Source organism: Leucopleurus acutus (assembly GCF_964270905.1).
Source record: "Leucopleurus acutus genome assembly, chromosome: X".
NCBI classification, from domain to species: domain Eukaryota; kingdom Metazoa; phylum Chordata; class Mammalia; order Artiodactyla; family Delphinidae; genus Leucopleurus; species Leucopleurus acutus.
The window spans coordinates 114,110,080-114,134,235 of record NC_139148.1 but is presented as its reverse complement, the minus strand read 5'-3'; the positions used below and the strand labels follow the sequence as shown (position 1 = coordinate 114,134,235).

General features: G+C 42.8%; 1 protein-coding gene across 3 annotated transcripts in view; it reads left to right on the top strand.

Annotated features, from left to right (window-relative positions):
- Window positions 1-24,156, top strand: part of HS6ST2 (heparan sulfate 6-O-sulfotransferase 2) — a gene marked incomplete at both ends in the record, with an annotated part of 289,043 nt that overhangs the window by 247,262 nt on the left and 17,625 nt on the right. For 2 of the 3 annotated variants that reach the window (XM_082865355.1, XM_082865354.1), the window contains one exon: window positions 3,262-3,348. The exons of the other annotated variant lie outside the window; for it this stretch is intronic. In XM_082865355.1, coding sequence (XP_082721481.1) covers window positions 3,262-3,348 — 87 coding nt within the window. The remainder of the gene's footprint in view (window positions 1-3,261; window positions 3,349-24,156) is intronic. 3 annotated transcript variants of the gene reach the window in all.

Genomic DNA, 24,156 nt, shown 5'->3' with positions numbered 1-24,156 from the left:
GTTGGGTTAGTCACAGTTTTCCCACCTGGATACAATGTGCATAATACTGCAGGATTTTATTTTTCACTTTTCTGGTGTTGGAGACATTTGTGGAGCCGATGGAAAATGGTTTACGATACATGTTGATGGACAGCCGACCAAACAGACAGAGCGAGTGCTGGCATTCATTAAGTTTTCCTATCAGGAACCCACCTGGAATTGTATCCATAGGTCTTTGATGAGGCTGGCTTGGGAGGGAGAAAGGAAAGAATCTTACCGCAGGAAAAAGATAGCTACTCCTAAGGAGTGGGAGAAGCCTGGATCCATGCCCCCTGGGATTTCAGGCCATAGCTTTTAATATCCCAAAGAGGAGATGAAGGTCAAAAGGGCTGACAAGTCGTCTAGAGACAGACAAAATAATGACAACTGGGGTGCGCCTGTTTCAGATGTGTAAGTTGGAAACTAGCTCTAATTCCAGGCAGCCCCCCCCCCAATCTCATATACCCCCAAGTTATCATCCAGGTATCCCAAAAGCAGGCAGGGCTTATTCCTGTAAGTGCCTGGGATTGCCACATGCTTCTTTCAGTGGTCAGCATCCTCGGCAGCATCTTAATCTTTGGATCATTGACCCATGTTTTTTCAGATCTCTGAGGCTCCCAGACAGTCTGCAGTTGCAAGATTTTCTCTTTCTCTCTCGTGGAGCACTTCTGGAAAACTTGGGGTCTCTCTTTCTCAAAGTTTCAGAATCATAGCATCTTGTCCAGACTTACGTACTCAGCCTGGAACTTTGAGGGGGAGCTCTTTTCCCTCAGTGTTAGGCCAACCTTTCTATACAACAGTTCCTTAGTACATCTACAGAATTAAACTCCTAGGATCCAAGCCTGCCACCATTCTGCTGGCCACTCCCCCACTTTCAGATACCTTTTGCCACTGTCAGTGGATCTGCTATTGGCACGGAACAAACATTTTGAGTTACTTGATTACTTTCACCTCCAGTCTTGGTGCCGTACCTTCCGTCTGTGATTTTTCTCTGAGCGAGTTTTGTGTTTATTCCACTCAGATCTGCCCTTAAAGGATTTGGCACTTGGTCAGAGGGGGTCCTTATTTCGATCACTTAAAGGAAGACTGCTCCAGGACCACCACCTCCTCCCACCTCCAAAGCAGCTGTTAATAAGGTCGCCACGGCCAGCTGACAGCTTTCCCAGATGTCCTGCGGTGCCCTGCATTGAGCTTAAAGAGGGTCACTTGTCATGCAGATTTTAAAGGACCCTTGCCTCGCAAGGCACAGACTTGGGAATACAGCAGTGGGAATGGGTGTCTTTTATTCAAAAGAACGTGGATGCCTGAACTTAGTGACTCGGGAGACAGGGTGTTGAGTGACCACCTACTATTCTGAACCTAGCAGCCTGCAAGATCAAAAGATCCCTTGTTTCAGAAGGCTTCCATCAAAGTTTCCCGCTGCCTCCAGTTTGAGTGAGGGGGTGGGAGGAGGAAGGCTCAGTGGCCAGTGAGCTGAACGTGGAAGTGAGGGAATTGAGACTCGCTTGAATTTTGCAACACACAGCGTATTTCATCCTCTGCATGAGACTGCTGCAGCCTTCTGGAAGAGACACTTATGAATTCTTCTGAGTTCCAGTCTTTTGTCCAGTTATCACTTCGTTTCTGAGGGGGGGTTCTGAATGAGGATGGTAGCTGCTATGGTCCCAGGGATGGTTAAGGAGTTCTTTGCCAGGAAGTCAGCGTGGATGGGCAGGGGCAGTGCTGCATGAGTTCTTCAGCACTTCGTCTCAGCGGGCTTCTGACATCTCCTAGGGGACAGACTGTGCGCCTACTCTCTCCAGAGCCACCCACCCCAGCAGAAGGATTGGCGCTCACCTTGGTGACTCCCACTTCAAAGGAGTGCTTTGGAGCCCTCCTGGACACTGAATCCTACCTGCTGGAACTTTCGCTATCTGTCTGATTAGCCCTGTGCTCACACACATCTGTATTGCCTTGGCAATCGCCAGGAACCCGTGATTATCTCTTGTTCCAGTCACATCCACGTAGCCACTTAAAGCTGATGGATGTGAAGCAGAATACCTTTTGTGACCCACCCTCTCACCCTACCTCACCCCACATCTAAATACAGCTACTTGCAGGCATCTATTTCTGAGGTACTTAAAAGATTCATAAATATCTGGAAAGCTCTTTGACATTCTCTGAGACAATATTCTGTGCCTTTGGAAGGCTCTATTATACTCATTGAAAGCCAAGATATGCATTTTTCTTCTTTACCTTCACTTTTTGTAAAAGGTTATGCTGACGTAGATCTTAGTAACAAAAAAAAATTCTTTCTGATGAAATCAGGATAAATAATTCCACACATCATCAAGTGGGGGAAAAGGCTTTGAACTGGTTTCCATGGAAATCTGGAGATGAAGTAAAGTAATAATTTCAAGGCAGAGCAGCTGAATTGAAGATAATGGTAAAAATAGTTTGATAAAGAAAATAGAATAAAGTAATCAAGAAGCCTCCAATCAATTATTCCTTTTTGTTTACCTTCAAGTGATTAATTTGTCTGCGTTTATTAACCTGAAGAGATTAAGCAGACCTTCCTAGTGATTTATTTCGTAATTGTTTCCAAGGTTTGACATAAGCTGTGGAGTTATTGAAGGTGCAGATCTAAATTCAATTACTCATGAAGCAGGTGGTGCCTCACCTGAAAGAATATCTGAATTCACGGCCTTCCCATGTTAACATTATGAGTGAAAATTATTAATTTATCTGATAGTATCTCCCAAAGACTTTTAGAAGTCATTTGGCATCCACATACTTCACAACAAGTCAGCAGCTTCAGAACTGAACTAGAAGTACAGAGAACCCAGAGACAGGAAATAAAGGATTTTATGTTAAAGACTAGTTAATTTTTTTGGCCAGAGCCTCTCTTGAGGCCTGGGCTGTGGCACTGTCATTAATGGCATCCACCAGCTCAAGCTCTGAATGCCAAAAGAATAGCTTTCTTTGAACTTGACCAATGGTTCCCACTCTCTGTACCTTTGAAGGACAGCACTGGATAAGATCACGCTTTATTTTGACAGGCGAGAGAGACAGAGAGACACATGCATGCACACACACGCGCGCGCACACACACACACACACACACACGGGGGGGGCGTGGGGGGAGAAGAGAGATTAAGATATTGAAAGAGAGACGCCTTGAAAGTCTTTAAATGAAATAACTAATTTCTTTTTGTCTCTGTGGTCATTGTTGTATATATTTTTCTATTCTTTCTGTGGGTATAGTAAGGATAGACGGGGTTCTCCAAACACTAATCCAGGCGCCAACTCTCCGTCATCCACAAAGGCCCGGAACACATCTAAGAACGGGAAGTAAGTGAAAAGTGCCCCTGTGCATCCAACATAGCTGTCACCAAGCCATGTACTGTCCTCATTTTGTCATTCATTCATATTCATTCAAAGATTTGCAGAATGCCTTCTGTGTGCTTTGCTTTGGGCTAGTCACTGGGGTATTTAAATGAGTAAGGCATGTGTCAGGAATATTGGGTGCATGAAGAACTAAAGAAGGGGGAGGAAAGGGAGGGGGAAGTCAAGAGATGGCTTTGGAAAGATAGCTTTTAGGGCTGATTGTGATGGGTAAAGACTTATAGCAATGCAAGATTTGGGCTATGAGTCTCAAAAGTTGAAGAAAGAAGAAGCAGCGGCACTGATCAATCGTTTTATGATTTGCAAAATCCATGAAAATCTGTCTTTGATCCATACACTAAGATTTGGGGTGGATTTAGAAGAATCTGGAAAGCCATTCCATAACTATCCTGGTTTAATTACATTTGCATTGTAACCATGTCACTGATGTACATGATATGTGTATTCTTTTCCTAGCGACTAACCTGTACCATGACCTAACCCAAAACTGTCTTTTTGTTATTGCCAAAAACTTGTATTGGCTGAATATTTGTGATGTTAGATTTACCTCTTTGGGCTGATTCCAGAAAGCAACATTGGCCAACCCCTCCCTTTGGATTCAGCAGAGAATGGCAGTCTGAAACAGTGTGATCCCATGCAGATGGCATACCTCCAATTAGGCGCTCCCCCTTTGAAGTGGCTTCAGCCCTTTGGTGAATGACTCGGGTCCTCTTGTAAGCCCTCCGTCTCAGGACTGTGGGGCATTGTGACGGGCAAAAATACATCCCCAAAGGAGAACCCAGCCTGCATCTAGGAGAAGATGAAAGATGCCTTCATCATGCTAAAAGCTCTAATCTAGCAGTAAGATATATCACTACAAGAGCATGGCTTTGCCATGAAAGGTGAATTTGTAACGGTCATATATTTTATGTATTCAGCATTGGACCATAAATGCTGCACTTTGAATATGATCTTATTTTCAACTCCCAAAGTGAAAGAGCTATTGGCTCCCTTTTTTTTCTCCCTTCTCCTCCTGAATACCATTTCAGGTTTGCATATAAAGTTGAATGTGGGCTATCTTGGAGAATATCAAAAGCAGTGGTGAAGACAGAAGACGAAATCTCAGAGCAGTTAGAACTCGTTTCAGTTATTTATTGCTGAGCACCACAATCAAAATGCTGAATAAATTATGAAGGAGGGGAATTGATACACACATTCCCAAGCAGCTGAATGTTTCCAAATTAGTCCCAATTCATCGTCAGCATGCGCCCACGGTTAACAGAGATAGCCTTGGAGAATCGCTTTGAACTCCATGCTTGCAGAAACGGCAGGCCCTGGTCTGGGTATCTTGTACACACCTGTCCTGCTGACAACTGCAGGGCACAGTCTCCGTTTATTAGGCCCTCATGTATAATTAAGGATGTTTGTGATTGCTGTTGCACTTTGAAAGGAGCATTGTTTTGTTTCTTTTGGCTTTGCGGGAACCCAGACTCTTACCTTGTGAATGAAGAGTCCCCGTGGAGCAGTCGGTAGAATTGGAGTTCAGATGACATAAAGAACGCATAGCTAATACCATACCCGGCTTGTTAACAGTAGGAGGCCTGCATAAATACATTCTTAAGTAGATAAACATGATCTTATATCCCACTTGCTGGATTTGGACACCTCCCAAATCTGCCATGGTGAGGGCCTCCCTTCCCGCACGTTCTGAGCTAGGTGTCTTTTATCTGCCATGTACGTGACTCACAGATTGTGCTGGTTCTTTACAATTTTTCTTTCTTTTCGGGGATTATTAATGAAGATTAAAAAGTTCTCCAATAGACAGTATTCTCTTCAAGGATATGTTTCAGTTTCCCTTTCTCTTATCTCCCATCAGTTGGCGGGAAGTTGTTGGGGTTTTTTTTTAACTCTTTTCTGCACATTTTCTCCTCAGGATATTTTTGTCAACAGCAGCAGTACTGACCTTCCATGAATATGGTGAGACTATCCGGGGGGGCATTTTCCCACACTCTCTAGAACAGTGTCTATCAACGTTTAGGCTCGTGTGTTGTTATAGTTCAGAGACAGTGGTTACTTCTGGGTTTGGGAGTGTGTGGGGGGAGGCAGGGAGCTAGGTGGGCTTCTGCTCCCTGGGGTTTTCCCCGTGGTGCCTTTCACAGTGGACAGCATCCAGGGTGGGTGCTGTCCTGCTGGGTTTTCTCATGTTATTTGACCTCATGACAGGGGGATAGCAGTTTTTAAGAATTCCTCTGTTATTTTGAGGCCAGATACAGGCTGGGAGACAGAAGGTGTCTTCTTTTCTTCTCTGGAAAGAAACTGGCCTCCTCTGTTTTCGAAGACAAGTCAAGCTGCCTCAAATATACCTCATGACTAAAAATAGTAACAACTAGTATGTGTTGAGTGAGTGCTATGGGCCAACCTCTGTCCCCGAGCGCTTGATACAATTCGTGTCATTAATTCTCACCCACCAAAAGCTCAGGAAGTAGGCACTATTATTATTTCCATTTGATACACGAGGAAATTGAGGCTTGGAGAGGATATTGTGTGCCTACGTGGGGCCTCCCAATGAACAATTTTGGTAAAACCCTTCTTTAGCACCAATAATAGTAATAACAATCAGTAAAATCTATCGAGCTTTGACTTTGTGCCCTCGTGCTAGACCCTGGGCCACAGAGACAAATGCAAGATACGATAGGTGCCCTCAAGGAACTCAGTCTTCATAGAGGACAGAGGATGGCGACATGGCGTTTACAGTGAGGCAGTCACGGGGCGCTGTTGGTGGGGAAGACGTCATGTGGGGATATCAACGAAGGCTTCTGAGAAGTGACCCTTGAACCCATTCATTTTCTCCACTTACCCCTCAGGAGGCAAGGCCAGGTCAGAAGAGCAAAAGGCAAATTAGTCACTAAGACAGACAGAGTCCTTTAATGTTGATAGAAAAACAAGTTAAAGTTATGGATGAGGTCAAAGCTAACACTGAATGGCCAATTCTTTTTTTCCAACTTCAATCCATTTGGGGCCAACTGCCATGCAGCGCAGCATGCCGAGTAGCTTAAGAAACCTACAGTGTGAAAGTTGTGTCATTCTGCTTGCTCCATTTTATTGCCTGGATCTGAAGCTGGGTACCAGCCCTCTGTTTCAGGGAGGAACAGATGGAATGGGATATGTCTGAGCAGCAGAGCCAGACTACCCTGGCAGTGACTTTCAGGGAGGTACATGCAGTTTCTTCTATGCTAACAGTGAGCCAAATTGACAGGACAGGGAAAAAAAGCAGTGCAGAGCCATACCACTGAGATCAGGAAGCATAGGTTTGGCAGAGGTTAATCAGAGACCAGCCAGACCAGGCCACCATATTTGATTTGTTTCTCTTCGATAATGTGAATCTGTTATTCTGTCTGACACATCAAGCCACAGTCAATCCTTTTGCTGATCCATTGGGTTATTCCCAGCAAGCACTTAAACTGTCAAGACTGAGCATACATGGTAGCCACAAGGAGCCATTACAGATTTTCTTTTTGTACCTGAACATGTTCACACGTCACATGAGACCAACACTTTTGCTGACCTGATAAGGACTCAAGAAGGGTCAGTCACTTTCCCAGAGTCACGTGTCTAGTTCATAGCAGAGGTCAGCCTAGAATCCTGGTTTTCTAATACTTGTCCTGTGCTCTTTCTACGGCAATGTGTGCTGCAGTTCTGCTCCCAGATAGCAAGACACTTCGGCCAATTGCACCACACAAGGCTTGGAGCCTGGTCTCAGGATGTCCAGCTGAGTGCTGTGCCCTTTGTACGTCACCATACCTGTGTGGGTGGGTTCCGTTAGCCTCTGTGAAAATGGAGCCCTTGGGGAGAAATTGGAATCATTCCACTTAAAAAAAAATGTAGGGGTAGTGATGATGAAAGGAAACAGCATGTACTTTTCAAACACTTTACTTTTTCTCAAAAATAACATCATTTTGGTTGTGTTTGGACAGTTACCCTTTCTCAATATTACTGTTGAGCTATCTCGAGCCTTTAACACACCCCTTCATCAAGAAAGCAATAAAGAGAACTCGTAGATCACTATAGCTGTTCTCCTTCAAACCAGACAACCAAGGCTGAGGGGGTGTGTGTGTGTGTGTGTGTGTGTGTGTGTGTGTGTGTGTGTGTGTATAACATTCAGAGGCATCAATTTAAAAATTAGATTGCAGGCAGTTGCAGATGAGGCTGGAAATGAATCAATCCTCTCAGCCTGAGGTGTTTTTCACATAGGCTCAGGCTATGGAAAGACAAAGACCAAGTTCAATGTTCAAATACTGGTGAAGGCCAGGAATATTGCAGGACCAGGGCAGAGCACCCAAGCACAGTGCCTGGTAGACGATACCATAAATGTTGAGTTCGGTTCCATAAATATTGGCTTAAATGAATTAAGCTGGGGAGGGGATGCTAAAATGGAGAAAAAGGAGTACAGAAGGAGGATATGAGATGGTCAAGTCAATTCTTACTCACTTTACACTTCTAGCCAGAGCCGACCCTGGTAGCAGATGCCACAGGAAGACTGATTCCAAGCTGTTTTTGCCAAAATTGTCTCATAACGGACAGGCCTGTTTATCTTTTCAGCAGTCTCTAGATGAGCAGAGTCAGGAGCACATAGCTTCATAAATCAACTAAACACACCAACAGTCCTTTGGTTTTGGTTGGCAGGACCCAAACGGAAAACTTGCCTGCTTTAGAGAGAAGAGGTGAAGCCTTGCTTGTTCTGTGTGGATTCAGTGTGGTGCAGTTTTATGTTCAGATTGAATTGTTTACATGTGCATCACTGGAGTCCATGTCCTGTGTACTATGATCTCATGATTATGTCATTTCCTCTCATTGAGAGCCCTGTATTTCTTCTAAGACAGTAGACTGTGACTACCACTAAAACCCCTAGTTTTGCCTCTGTGTATGAAAGAGAGAGAGAGAGAGAGAGAGAGAGAGAGAGTGTGTGTGTGTGTGTGTGTGTGTGTGTGTGTGTGTGTGTGTATTTTCACTTCACATTGGTGGTATGCTGTATGAGCATAGCAATCAAATGGTCAAGTACTGAACTTTTCAAATAAGCGCTGTAGTTTGATGTGATGATGATGTCAATAGTGCCTTAGTTTAGCTATTAGACTAAGTCTAATATCACAAAAGCTTGTGAAAAACCAAAGCCCCAAACACTCTCTCTCTCTCTCTCTCTCTCCACGCCCTCCCTCCCTCCCCCTCCGTCTCTGCTGTTGCTCCTTTGTAGAAAAAAGCAAATGACAAAAACATAAGCCAATGTCAGAATGTATTCCTAAGAACAACTTGGAGTGGAGTGTGCCTGAGAATCAGTACATTTATAGCTGAATTGCCTTTTCCCTCCAATATTCGCCAGCCAGGATAGTGCGAGACTTTTGGTCACAACAAAAATGTCAAATCTACCCCAGAAAGTATACTCATTAATTAGGCAGGAAAGTAACATAAGACATTTGAAAAGGACTTTTAATAACAAGGGGTAAATAACACATAGGCTTGGCATATTTTGAGGTTTCACCTAGTGCTAACCAACTGTAGATGGGGCTGTTCAAAGATCTCTTTAAATAAATTAATCATGCAGCCTTGTGTGTATTTGAAAGGACATCAGCTTTGGAGTCAGATAGACCTGGATGTGAATCCTGGCTCTATCACTGATTAGCTTAGTACCTACCTCATTGGGCTGTTGTGAGGATAAAATAAAATCCAAGTAAGGCTCTTCTAGTGCCTGGCACATGGCAAGTGCTTAATAAGTGTCAACTAGTGATTATGCTTGCCTCTGCTGCCAACATACTGCAGCTGGGGACAGTGTGACCTGGCCAGCATGATCCTGACCAAGTCAGAGCTCTGGTTATCTGCTTTGCCAGCTCCAGAAATGGGGAAGCAGACGCCCCAGCACCACTGGCAATACATAAATAATGCCCACAGATTGAGACAAGAAATTACTGGAAGATCCAGGAAGAAACAGTCCAGTTATGGAAATATTCCCTAGGGGGTACACGTGCATCTCTGTGATGGTTAGGATGTAGAGTATACTCACTAACATCATAAATCCCCCTAAATATCTGACTGTCCGTGCTGACCCTGGTTCTCCAGCTTAGTCAAGAAGGGTGTTGTGCTAATGGAGCCTTAGGAGGCAGGTGTCATTCTTCTCCCTTCTCACCTGCTGCACAAAATCACAGACGCAACATGCTGCTCTCTAGAGCAGGGGTCCTCAATAACTCCTTTCTCCTCTGTGACATACATGGTTGAGAACTCTCATTGGCATTGCTCCAGGGGACCTCAGGGTTACGTCCACTTGCCAGGTGCTGGCTGGAATTCTACTCCTCTCTCACTTGAGAAGGCCTAGGAATGCAAAGAGGAGGGATGTTAAGTAGGATTCCTCCGTTTTCCTCTGAGTAACACATCTCTCTCCGTCTCTGTCTCCCTATTGCAGTCCGTGTCTCTCTCCGTCTAGAACTCCCTCTCTTTCTCCCTTCCTCCTTCCTTTCCTCCCTCCTCCCCCATCCAACTATCTATCAATGCTCCATCTTGCCTTTATACCCCAATATTTTTAGCTTTCAGCCTAGCTCTTTCTGAGCTGAAGGAATTACAGAGGCTAAATCAATGGCATCTTCTAATGCCTCCAGGCCAAACGTGTTGTTTTTCAGACAAATAACCAGTGAAACATGGCCCACTATGGTTTGCAGTACTAAGAGAGTATGGGGGGACTTCCCTGGTGACGCAGTTGTTAAGAATCCGCCTGCCAATGTAGGGGACACGGGTTCGATCTCTGGTCCGGGAAGATCCCACATGCCGCGGAGCAACTAAGCCCATGCACCACAACTACTGAGCCTGCTCTCTAGAGAGCCCGTGAGCCACAACTACTGAGCCCGCGTGCCACAGCTACTGAAGCCTGCGTGCCTAGAGCCCATGCTCCGGAACAAGAGAAGCCACCACAATGAGAAGCCCACGCACCGCAAGGAAGAGTAGCCCCTGCTCGCTGCCACTAGAGAAAGCCCACGCGCAGCAATGAAGACACGATGCAGCCAAAAATAAATAGATAAATTAATTAATTTTAAAAAAAGAGGGCAAAACTATTGTGCTATCCAGATAATTACTATGAATCCAACACTGACTAAAAATCTGGAGTGTAGAAGCATTTAAATGTAGAGTAGAAATTTTTAATTTGTTGAAATCCAGTTTATCATTTTTTTTCTTTTCTGGATTATGCTTTCGGTAGCGTATCTAAGAAGTCTTTCCCTAACCCAAAGTTGCAAAGGTTTTCACCTATGTTTTCTTCTAGATGTTTTGTAGTTTTGTTTTTACATTTAGGGCAGTTTTCCAATTTGAGTTAAGTTTTGCATATGGTGCAGGGTAGAGATCAAAGTTTTGTTTTGTTTCACATATGGATATCTAGTTGTTCCAGTACCATTTCTTAAGGAAAATATCTTTTCTCCATTGAACTACCTTAGCACATTTGTTGAAAATCAAAAATCAATTTTATATATATATATATATATATATATATTTCTAGATTCTTAATTGATCAATATTTTATCCCTATGCCAGTTCTGCACTGTCTTGATTACTCTAGCTTTATAATAAGTTTTGAAATCAGATGGTGTGAGTCTCCCAACTTCATTCTTCCTTTTCAAAGTTGTTTTGGATATTCTAGGTCCTTTGAATTTCCATATGCATTTTAGAATCAGCCTGTAAATTTCCAGAAAAAGAAAAAAAAACTTCTGGGATTTTGGCAGGGATTGTGTTGAATCTATATATCAAATTTGGGAAAAACTGACATCTTAACAACACTCAGTCTTAAAAGCTATGAAGACAGTGTATCTTTCAATTTACTGAGATCTTTAGTTTCACTTAGCAGTGTTTTGTAGCTTTCAGTGTACATGTTTTTCCGAACTTTTTCAGATGTATCCCTAACTATTTCATACTTTGGATGCTATGGCAAATAGTATCCTTTTATTTTAACTTCTAATTGTTTTTCCCCAAGTTTCCATTATTTTTATAAAATTTTTATTTTATATTGGACTATAGTTGATTTACAATGTTGTATTAGTTTCAGGTGTACAGCAAGGTGATTCAGTTGTACATATATAAGTATCTATTCTTTTTCAGATTCTTTTCCCATTTAGGTTATTACAGAATATTGAGTAGACTTCCCTGTGCTATACAGTAGGTCCTTGTTGGTTATCTATTTTATGTATAGTAGTGTGTATATGTCAATCCCAAACTCCCAATTTATCCCCCCCCTTTCCCCTTTGGTAGCCATAAGTTTGTTTTCTATGTCTGTAAGTCTGTTTCTGTTTTGTAAATAAGTTCATTTGTATTATTTTTTTCAGATTCCACATATAAGCGATATCATATGATATTTGTCCTTCTCTGTCTGACTTACTTCACTTAGTATGATTTCTAGGATATAGAAGTACAATTGATATTTGTATACCAGTCTTATATTTACAAACTTGCTAAGCTCACATATTAGTTCCAGGAGCTTTTTGGAAGATTCCATTGGATTTTCTACATAGACAATTATATCACCTGTGAGTAAAGACAGTTTAATTCTTCTTTTCCAATATGGATGCCTTTTTTCCTTGCCTTATTGCACTGGCTAGAACCTCTAGTATGGTATTGAATAGCTATGAGTTATTTGGTGTGTAAATAATTCCTACCTGTTTAGCTTTGTAAAAAAGACACATTAAAACAACGGAGTGATAGTTGGACAATGGAAGTGTCCTCTAAAGATGATATTTTGGGGACAAATGAATGATCGCTGCCTTTATCAAAAGGTCAAAGCTAGATTCCCAAAGTACTGCACAGAAATTTCATCAGAGAAAAAGATACTATCCTGGGGAGGAGGAGGAAAACAAAAAGCAAAAAACAAAATGAAAAATAGAATAACATACACTCTTCCCTTTATTCTCATTCGTATTTTCTCCCTCTCTTTTCTCTCCCTTCTCCCCTCACCCCTCTCCCCCCTCTCTCCCTCCATGAGTTCTTCAAAAGAAACAGTGTGGTATAGTGGTTAAGATGGCAAACTCTGGAGCCAAGTCATTGCTTTAAAATCCCAACCCTTCCCTGGGTAAGTTCCTTTATCTCTCTGTGCATCACCTTCTTCACTTGTAAAAAGGGGATACTAATAGTGTCTGCTTCATAGGATTTTCTTGAGGATTAAATTATTCATTCATTCAAAACTTTTATTGATTACTTATGAGATACCAGGTACTATTGTAGGCTCTGGAGACACAGCAAAGAAAAAAACAGACAAAATTCTTTACCCTCATGCCCATTCTCGTGGAGGGATACTGTCATTAAACAATTAAGTAAACTATATAGTATTTTAAAAGGGAATAACTTATAAGGGGGGAAGGCAAGGCAGAGGGATAAGGAGTGATGCAGACAGGAAATTAGTAAATTTAAATAAAGTGGTTGGAGAAGACCTCACTGAAAGGTGACATTTGAGGAAAGGTTTATTTTATTTAAATAAGGTAATACAGTTAAAAATTAGAACCATTCCTCACATATAGCAAATATATAATAACGCTTTTTATTAACTACAATTTATTGAGTGCTTTTTATGTGTCAGGCATTGTGCAAAGTGCCTTACGTAATATTATCTTGTTTAATCATTACAATAGGTCTATAAAGCAAAGGTTATTATTAGCTCTTTTTACTGACAAGGAATCTGAGATGACGTTGACTTGTTCCAGGTCACGTAGGTAATAGATGATGGGGCCAAGATTCCAACCGTGTCTGGGCTTGTCCCACGAGGCTGAGTTCATCCATCCTTTCTGAAGATGCCCTTTATGCTTGAGGGACTATATTAGACCTACATTCACAAGGATCAGAAGACTGGTCCTGCTGCTGGAGGCCTTAGTTGGAGGGAAGAGTATTGAGTAGGTAGAAGGTTCTTCAGGGGCCATGGAATGTCGTGAAATCCCACCTTCCTGTTAGCATTTCAACTTGAAGATAAAGGTGCTCTTCCCTGGGACCCCCACACCAACACCTGGCCTTGACACTTTCTTTACTATGTGTGTTGGGTGCACACAATCTGAGAATGGAGGAGTGGGGTGGACAGAAATACATACTACATTACTGGTCAATGGCCATTGCTTCATTACAGCACATGCTTTGGGTTTTCAGAATGGTTGTTTGCTAAAGATTAAACAGAAAAATAATGAGGCAGGACTCAGCTCACTGATGATTGAACTATAAATTTTGCCCAGAAAATGCTGGTGATGCTATAAAATTCAGGCCACCATCTGTTATTGCTTGCTTGAAGTAGCATTTGTATTGGATGATTAAGATGTCACATGCATTTGAAGCACAAATTGATTCCCAGGTACCTAGCATCCCTGGGTGGTGAAGATGGTCCAAGAAGAACATCACGTTGCTTGAAGGATATATTTATATGATATCACAAGCCACAGTTTTGGGTCACTTGATTGGGGTTGATTGTGGATGGAGATGGGGACAACTGAGAAAATGAACTGCTTGAATTGGCTGGGTAATTTAATGAAAACGGTCAATTGACTATTCTGTGTCAACTAGTTCTATGCAGTTTGGCAGACCTGAGACATGTTTGGCCATCACTGTCTGCAACGCTCAGAGTGAATTGGGGGATACATGTGAGGCGGGAGGGAAGCAAGTCTGGTTAAGCCCCAAATTCCTAATACTAAAAAGAACCCATTACTTTTATAGTATTTTATAGTTTGCAAAGAGCATTCTCATCCATTATCAACAAACGTATGAGGCAGGAATTATATCTACAGCTCACAGATGAGAAAACTCGGGCTGAGAAAAATGACATATTGTGCCCCAAGCCACATAGATAGTAAGTGGCAGAGCGATGAATGAAACCAGGGCCCATTTTTCTCTAAATCCTAAATAATTTTCCCTACTCCATAGAGCCCAAGAGCAGGCTACTCTTCAATTTGAGTCAAATAATTCTAGGTACCTGACCAAAAAAAAAAGCAAAACATACTTTACATGCAGGTAGAGAACTTACAGAATTCATTCCCAACAAAAGCAGTAAAAGACTGCCAACTATAACAAGGGCCAGGATTTTTAAATAGGCAGTAACGTTTGTTGAGTGCTTCTTACGTACCAGGCCCTATTCTTTTTTTTAATTAGTCAAATAATTTTATTTTAAGGAAAACAAATTTGTACCCTAACACCAGCTAAAAGTTTTTATAAGAAAATTGAAGAAACTTTTACAAAATGCTGAACATAATTTTGAAGTTTAGAGAGTGACTGTGAAGTAAAAAATGACTATATTTATCATGATTGTAAATAATGATATATGCTCTATAAGTTCATTGGGATGGTCACCAATGGGTTGGTAATGAATCCCCAAGAGTAATAACCAAGTAACCTCAGTAACATCAGCGAAGCACCAGGCCCTATTCTAAGTGCTTTAAATGAATGCATTTTCTCATTTAAGCTGAAAACTGCCCCCTGACGTTGGTTCTAGGAGAGCTCATCACTTGCTTCAGTGGCATGGATCTTATCCAATCCCAAAGGTCCCCTTCAGGGTGGATGTCCAGGCACCTCAGCAGAGACAAGCTTTGAGTGTGGCTGGCTTGTGGACCTGAGCTGGGGGCAGTGATTCTCCAAGCCTCGGAATCTAAAGAGTTTTGGTTTTTTGGCATCAAAGAGCATAATGACAGAAGTAAGAGTGCTGGGCTTGTTTCCAAGGGCCTCAACAGTGTCCTCTTTTCTCATCGTTGAGGAAGAGATGTGTTCTCCACGGGCTTTCATGAGATGCTCTCTACTCAGCCTCTGCCTGTTTACCTTCATTTCTCCCATTCATGCCTATGGAACCTTCCAGGGTGATCAGGCTATTTTGTGCCTTCACAGTAGGCACCAGGGCACCTGCTTCAATTGTGATCTTTGTCAGAAAATAGTTTGCTGCCTCTACCCGCCCACATCCCTTTCCCAAGACTGCTCCTCCTTCTGTGAAATGCAGATAATCCTTCTCGTCACTCCCCCGGCATCCCTAGGAGGGTGTGAAAACAAGCAATAGCATGTCTCTAAAGACCTTTCAAAAAATAGTTAGTCCCACATACACTCTTTCTAGTGTTTTCAGGAACTTTGGACAAAAGTGTATCTCCACGTAAGCAAAGTTGACAGGTTCAGACTCTTTCCCTGAGAATGTTGACTCTCCTTCTGCCAGGTCTGCTGCGGTTGCCCCTGTTACCCCACAGGCCATCATGCCTTTTCACAATCATGTGGCTGGTGTGACACCAAATATTCATTTCTCTACTTTCCTTCTTTAGTATCCACATTTCAGGGACTACTTAGACATAACCAGCTTTGTCCTTGTAAACACGTTCATTTTGGAGGCCGTGGGTTTCTTTACCTGAATATCTGGGTCTGTGTCACCCACTTGGTGGCAAGGAAGAAACAAATGCATGGCTGTTGACTTGTTTTTCATCATTCTTGTAAAGTTGGAGTCACTGTTCCCATTCATTACCAAATGCTTACAATGGACAAGGCATTCTGTGCTAAGCTATAGGAGTACCAAGACAAAGGTTTATTCTCCCTCCCACACTCCCCCCCGTCTGCAGATGCCTCCTGGTGGGGAATCTACCTGTTCATTCTGTCACCATTCTCTATTCCTATTTTGTCTTCTAACAGATGAAAAAGAGCTACAAAGAAGTCTAAAGAAGCTACTTGGGCTCATAGAGCCATCACGGCGCACTTAACCACATCCTTCCTTTGTGTAGTCCAGCGGTTTTCAATCTATGTTCTGAATAGCTCTTGGGTTCAGAAGCAGGACCTCAGAGCCTGCTGAAAGTGGGGATAATGGGGAGTCTAAAGTAGTAAATAGATGGGGCTCCAGGCCTCCACTCCACCTCTTCCTGAGTGACTCCATTTTAATCTGTTATATATATATATCGGGGTCTGACTAGATTTCATTTTTTTAAAGCCCTGCTGCTTAGAATGAGTTTGATAACCATTGGTCCAACCCAGCCTGAGGATATTGGGGGAGCAGAGTATGGGATACCAGCCTTTCTCCACCGTTCCCCAGCTCCCCAATGACAGGCAAAGCAGCTCTGGCTTTTGGGCAGTCTGGCAGTCCCCTTTCTCAATTCTGCAAGCTCTTAAGAACAAAAACAAAAAACAAAAGAAGAAGTAAATTGAAAAAAGAGATACTTCTCTTCTTATGGCCAAATTGCTCTGAACAGATGAAAGGAACCAGACTGACAGGTGATTGTTCTCTAGATTACAGCCCTAAACCCAGGCTGAACCTGAAATGCTTGGAGGGAAAAAAATGCCACAGATTTTGAGTAATGCTCCCCAATTGGCTTCTGCTCTGAAGACTAAATGAACACACACTATTTCCACTCCATTTCCTTAAACTGGCCTCTGTGCTAGGCTGTAATGAAACCTGTAGGGGAGGAAAAGACCATTAGCTTTGGGAAGAGGATTATTTTAGTTGCTTAAGCCATCCTCTCCCGGAAAACATTCTAAGGCGGGTGTTTAGGCTAAAGTCTGTATTGTTATTTTGAACGCCATTAGAAGGCTTGGAAGGTTTTCTAATATTTACTCATTGTAGGTATTCTATATAATCCTATATACAATTTTATTATAATTTTTAAACTCACTCTCTAGTGTTTTATTTTATGTTCACTGACTAATTCAGCTTTATCACAACTATCTAGTGTCATCATTAGCCCAGCCCTCCCCTTGGTTATACTGGTCTCCTCGTCCGCCACATTCCATTTTTTTTCATACCATTGCACCTATCTTTTCTTTTTTTGGCCGTGCCACACGGCATGTGGGATCTTGGTTCCCCGATCAGGGATCGAACTCGTGCCCCCTGCATTGGAAGGTGAAGTCTTAACCACTTGACCACCAGGGAAGTCCCTTAAGACAGTATTAAATAATTGTGTTTGGTATATTCTGATTTAAAAGTTCAGAAGGTTTTTTTTTTTTTTTGCTGCACCATGTGGCTTGTGGAGTCTTAGTTCCCCGACCAGGGATTGAACCTGGGCCCTCAGCAGTGAAAGCACAGAGTCTTAACCACTGGACCACCAGGGAAGTCCCTCAGGACAGTATTAAATACTTGTGTTTGGTATATTCTGATTTAAAATTCAGAAGGTTTTTTTTTTGTTGTTTTTTTTTGGGGGTTTTTTTGCTGCACCATGTGGCTTGTGGGATCTTAGTTCCCCGACCAGGGATAGAACCTGGGCCCTCAGCAGTGAAAGCGCAGAGTCTTAATCACTGGACAGCCAGGGGATTCCCCCATTGCACCTACCTTGAATGACCTGTCTACACCTGTCTAAATCCTAGTTGTTGGAAAGAGCTCACTCTTTCAGTTAGGTTAGGGATGGGTTCATATCCCAGCTCTAGCATCTTAGACAAGTTACTTATTGTCTTTGAGCCTCAGTTTCCTCATCCATAAAATGGGGGGAATAATTAGACCTCTCTCTACTAGAGCTCCTTTGAGGAGTCAGTGAGATAACTTATGCAAATATTCTGGTCCTCATGGGTGCTCATTAAATGGAATTATTGTTACTACTCATACTGTAAAACACAATTAATATGCGTCTTCCTCCTTCACGTCTCTCCTGATGCAGCCTGAGAGCATCCCTTCCCCCTTTTGAACAATATCCATTTATCATTTAACCAGGCACTAACATGTGTTCGTTAAGTCAATCAGCAAATATTGTACATCTGGTATGTGATAGGCACAGTACCAGATGCTGGGGGTGGGTGGGAGTAGAGAGGTAGATGTGAGAGAAGGAGGGGAGGAGGTGAAGAAAGCATGGCTGAAACAGAAACAGATTCAGTCACTGCTCTTAAGCATGTTATTTTCTTTCTTTTTTCCCTTGGCCGCACCATGCGGCATATGGGATCTTAGTTCCCCAATCAGGGATCGAACCTGTGCCCCCTGCAGTGGAAGTGCACAGTCTTAACCACTGGACCTCCAGGGAAGTCCCAAGCATCTTATTTTTCAAGTAGAGAAGATGCTGATAGATGCAGATACCTAGAATCCAAGGAACAGAGTGGTGTGCTCTGTAAGGAAGGTGCAACCAGAGACACAGCTGGAGGAGTGTGCATGCTGCATAATAAAAGACAAAGTTCTGGAAGTAACAGCTCTCATTCTTATTGTTCACTTTCCCCCTGTTTGCTGATGTCTCCAGCTAATGTACGGCTATGGCTCCTTAAGGAAGAGTAGGTGGAATTCTTTTCTCTTCCACAGTGTTCCAGAGTACATCATCGTGCTCTTAGTGTATGCACTGATATGAGACACTTCTGTAAACTGTCCATAGGAAACAGAATAAAGTGTCTGCAACACACTCTAGAAAAGACCGCCTATTCTCTTGTTTCATCTTATTGCAAGGGTAGAACACTAACGCACTGTAACTCAATATGTGAAAACGTTAAAATGACTTAGCCCTATGTTTTCAATGAACAGATGAATAAATAAATGAATCCTTCTCCTGGAATCTTAAAGACCCTCAAGATTATTTTAAACCAAGAGAATTGTGTTGGGGATTTGGGTATCGAACCAACTGTAGGACTCCTGGCTTTCCCCTGAGCCTGTGAGATTACAGACAGGTGCAGGGAGCGATTCTGGGATGCTCTGACCCCACAGGCCTCTTTATTTTATTTTTTATTTATTTTTTATTTATTTATTTTTTTGCGGTATGCGGGCCTCTCACTGTTGTGGCCTCTCCCGTTGTGGAGCACAGGCTCCAGACATGCAGGCTCAGCGGCCATGGCTCAAGGGTCCAGCCGCTCCGCGGCGTGTGGGATCTTCCCGGACTGGGACACGAACCGGTGTCCCCTGCATCGGCAGGCAGACTCTCAACCACTGCGCCACCAGGGAAGCCCCAGGCCTCTTTATTTTAACCCATCACTTGTCCCTGCCTTTCCAAACTGGTGTCTGGGAAATATAGCCTGGTCATGCTTTTGGTGGATGTTGGTTCTAACCATCTTGCCATAGCAGGCTGCTGCCAGGCCTCTTGGAAGTCAGACCTCCTCCCCCATCTCAGCACGCAATTCCCCTCCCCTCCTCTTCACCTTCTTCTGCTGTATCCCCACAGTAGCCCTTATCTTCATTAACTGACTGGCTTTTTCCTTAGTACACCATCCTTTTAAGGCAGATTCCAATGACTTGGTATTTGTCCTAATTGAGACTGGGCTGGGCCCAAGCATTGACGGGAGAAAAACAAAAACCCCTGAAAGTTGAAAGACTGGGATTCTAGCCGCAGACCTGATCCTTGTTAACTCTGCCACCTTAAAAAAGTCACCTAGCCTCTCTGAATCTCCATTTTCTCTGCTGTTAATGTAGGGACTGGCTTTGCTGACTAAAGGAGAAACAAATAGCTAGACAAGCCCCCATCACCACTATTCACACAAATAATGGAGCTAGGAACACGAGATCCTTTCCAGGTAATTAACTAGTGCTGCATTTTAAGGGTGGTGGGTTGGGAAGATGGGCTTGAAAGTGGGGGAGGAGTAATTGACATCGCCCAAGCTAATGTTCATAATGGTCTATTAAGAACACATTTAAAAGAAATGGCCTACTTCTGTAGTCTGCTACCCAGGACAACAAGCCAGTTCACTCAAAGTGGTTTTGGAATAGGGCTATAAGCAAACGCCTTTAAGTAAAACATAGAGCTGCTTTGTAGAAAGCAGAAAAGTGGAGTTTTCCTCTGATACATTTAAAAATGGTCACTTTACCATTGCCAAACTTCATTACCACACCCAAGAGCTAAAGCTTTGAGATTAATGATCGTCATCCCAAAGAGAAGTCATTGACTGTTAAAAGAAAAAACTAAGCAGCAGCACATGCTCTTTACTATTCTGCATTCTTTGAGAATTAATGTCAATAATACTATTGCAACATTTTTCAAAATAAAGGATGGAGTTTTCTAATTGTCTAGTAAAAAAAAAAAGGTCCAGGGCTGAATCCCCAGAGAAAAAACCTGAGTTTAAATAATTAACACCACAAATCTCTGGTAATTGTGGAGTGTTTGCAAGTGCCTTAATCAGCATGGTATGTCTGAGTGGCCCGTTTTAATTTGATCACACTGATTAAGTTTCTGTAAGCTAATATATGTCTCATTTCCAATTCTATTAAATGAGAATCTCCTGCCTTTCCTAGATATTATCAAAATGCCCTGATGGGCGCAGACTGGGCTTGGTATTCTCAATTGCTACTGACCTCCTGATTGTATAATCTTTGTATTAAATGAAATCAATGAAAGCACAAATTAAATTCAGCAAACTTTACGGAGTAAATATGTTTTCCCCATACTTTTGTTATATTTTCACCTCGAGGTGTGGAGCGCATTAGTTGGAACTCATTGATTACCTTTAGCGATAAATTTTACAGGGCTCTCTCCCCTTATATACCAATTCCTGGAACTGTCCATCCTGTTGGAAGGCACTGTAAAAGTGGGTGATGAATAGGCACTCTCCCTATTATATATGTATTATAGTTGTGCCTTTTTGGGCTCTTGGTAAAAGCTATCTTATGTAAATGCAATTGCTTTGTAAATGTAAATGCCTAGTGGGTCATCCATCACCCTGGAATTGGAGGAAACAGAACAATAGGGGGAGGTGTGAAAGAAACCACCTAGGGACAGGAATGAAGAAAATTGCTAAGTGGGTAAGGGATTGAATCCCTGAAGCTAGAGAACTTGGTGAAAGGGGCTGGGACAAATTTATGGTTACCAAAGGGGAAGTGGGGGGGATAATTTAGGAGTTTGGGATTAACAGATACACACTGCTATATATAAAATAAATGAGATCCTACTGTATAGCACAGGGAACTATATTCAACATTTTGTAATAACCTATAATGGAAAAGAATCTGAAAAAGAATATATATATATACATATATATATATATGAATCACTTTGATGTATACTTGAAAGTAACACAATACTGTAAATCAACTATACTTCAATAAGAAAGAAAGGAAGAAAGAGAGGAAAGAAAAAAGAAAAGAAAGAAAGGACAGGCAGGGAGAGCTGTGTTGGAATTGCCCCCGGCTTGCACCTCCAGAGCCCTGAAAAAGCCTTCCTTTCTTGAAGTCTTGAAGACTGGCTGTACTGAAAGAGATACGGGCCTTGTCGGTGTAGGTCTGAAGCAAGAGGGACTGAGAAGGAAAGCCCACCTTCATTATTGAGTGGGACCAGGGCACTCTGGGTGCCTGTCTTTAGCGGGTCTGCCAAACCCTTCCCACTCTCAACAACCCGCAGGGGTCGTGAGAGTCATCGCTGGAAACGGTCCCTTGGGATGACAGTCCCTTGCCTCACTGAAGAGACCCGAGGCTGCTAGTTCCCAAGCCCTAGCTTTCTTACTCGTGCCTAGGAGTATTTAAGAACTATTTCTTAAAGTTGAGTCATGTGTATCATATAAATAGAGAAGAAGGATTATGTAAGGACATGAATATATCAGGGATCTCTCGCTTTATACAATAGATAAACTCTGGGGGAATTGTTAAGTGAATGAATTATGTGGGGCACCTAGAACCATTCTTCCCTTGGGTGTGCTTTTGGTCCCTTCCCCCAGCACCTGCAATCTCCAAACAGTGCCTTTCCTCCCAAGAAAAACTCTTTGTCTCGTGTCCCATACCTGCAAAGATATTTATTTCCTGTCTAATAAAGTACGTGCTAATAAATTTGAACTAATGATTATAAGAGACTAAATATGTCAGTCACCCTAATGCTCAAAGAATTTCCTGTAATGGTTGGAGACAGATTTGGGGTCAGAAATAATGCTGTAAGAGTTGATCCCAACCCCTGAAGAGTATATAGCCTAGTTACAGACGGAAAAACAAAAGAATAGCATGTGAATTGGGAGTTGGGGTTAGCAGATGGAAACAATTATATATAGGATGGATAAACAACAACGTCCTACTGTACAGCACAGGGAACTATATTCAATATCCTGTGGTAAACCATAATGGAAAAGAATATGAAAAGAATGTATATATATGTATAACTGAATCAGTTTGCTGTACAGCAGAAATTATCACAACATTGTAAATCAACTCTACTTGAATAAAATAAATTTTAAAAATAGCATGTGTAAAAATACAGGGAAAAGAGTCAAGGACTGACTCTAGCTGCTCCTGTTGCTCAGAGCAGGGAAAGAGCAAGGTCATCTAGATGGAGCCCGGTGCAAGGGAAGAGCCTTGCGCTGGCACCCAAGGGTTCAAGGACGGCTAGTAAAGAAGATGAGAGCCCGTGTGGACAGGCTTTGGATCACAGGAAGGCAGGAGGGAGAGCACCTCCACTTGCCTTTCCCTTCAGTCTCTCCCTGTCTCTTAGACACCTCCACACCCCACCTCATGCCACTTCCTTTGTGTTCCACTTTCTCCTCCCTCTCTGCTCTTTCCTCTGTTCTCCCTTCATCCTTTCCTTTCTTTACCAACCCCTCGAGCCTGCTTTCTTCCTCTCCATCTTCTCCACTCCTCTAACCTCTACTTCCCTTCATTCTAGTCTTCTCATGAGTCCTTTTCGTTCTCCTTTCTCTCAGTCTCCCTCATTTAGTTGCCGAATCAGTTTAAATAAGGACCAGAGGGGAGCAATGGGATCCAGGAACCCCGAATATGGGTACCCCCCAAAGCTTAAGCCCAGTGGAGGGCAAGTGGATCCTCCCCACCCTTTTGAGAAACCACTTTTCCTCAGATCCCCCTGCTGGTGGGTCCAAGTGCTCCTAGGTCGGCATGTTCTTTGCCTAACTGTGTGTCTGGCACCCATCTGTCCTCCGCCCCGCCCCCTTTGGCTTTAGCTTTGCCTCTCTAGCATCTGTGCAACCACTGTTGGGAAATGAATGAAGCTAAGTTGTTAGCTGCAAGAAGCTTAACATGGGGCAGGAGGAGAATGCTTTGTCAATGTAAAAAAAGGGGTGGGAGTATCCAAGAGCTTCAGGAGGACAAGAGAGGGCTTTTCCCCAAACACGTTTAAGCAAGGCAATACAGCATAGAGGTCCAGAGCGTGAGCTCCACAGCCACCCTGTTGGAGTCTTGAATGCCAGCTCCTCCTCTTATGACTGCGATTTTGAAGGAGTTGCTCAACCTTTCTGTGCCTCAGTTTCTTCATCCATAAAAAGAGGATGATAGTACTATCACCTGCCACATAGATGGTGAGAATAAGTAAATGAATTACTCCATGTTAATCACTCAGACTCACGCTTAGTAAAGGGTCCGTGTACACTTGCTGTAACTGAGTATGAGTGCATGCAGGACTTCTCTGAGGTCTTTAAAGACTGCTTGGTCCATGACGCATACTTGTATGTTTTGTGCAGAAGGCTTTTCTCAGTACCTAAAGAAGTTGGCCTGTGTTCAGATAGGGAATCATGCGAAGCTGTTTCCAATGTCAAGGGCAGTGGCACCTGTCCCTTTACCCCTGGAACCAGACCATTTGCATGTGTACTTCCCACGGGTCTCAATGGATAAGGACCAAGTAAAAGCTGCCCGTAACCTAGCCCAACCTGAACGGACAGCTGCATCAACGTGGCCATGAAGATCACCCACACCCCTCAGCTGAAGTGCATTTATCATTCCGAAGTCAAACGTTGAACAGGTGGATAACTCCAGAGACTCGGGTTTCTGATGCCATTTAACACTGAAAATGGTACCCAGAAAGAGACAAATAAATGCTTGGGTGTAAAAATATAGAGAGCAGGTATAGAACAGTCTAAGTTTTTCTTTTGTAAGCCTTCAACTTCTAGTTCTGACTAATGTAAACCTGGGCCTTTTGTGGCTGGATAACAATTCCACGATGGGGGTGGAATATT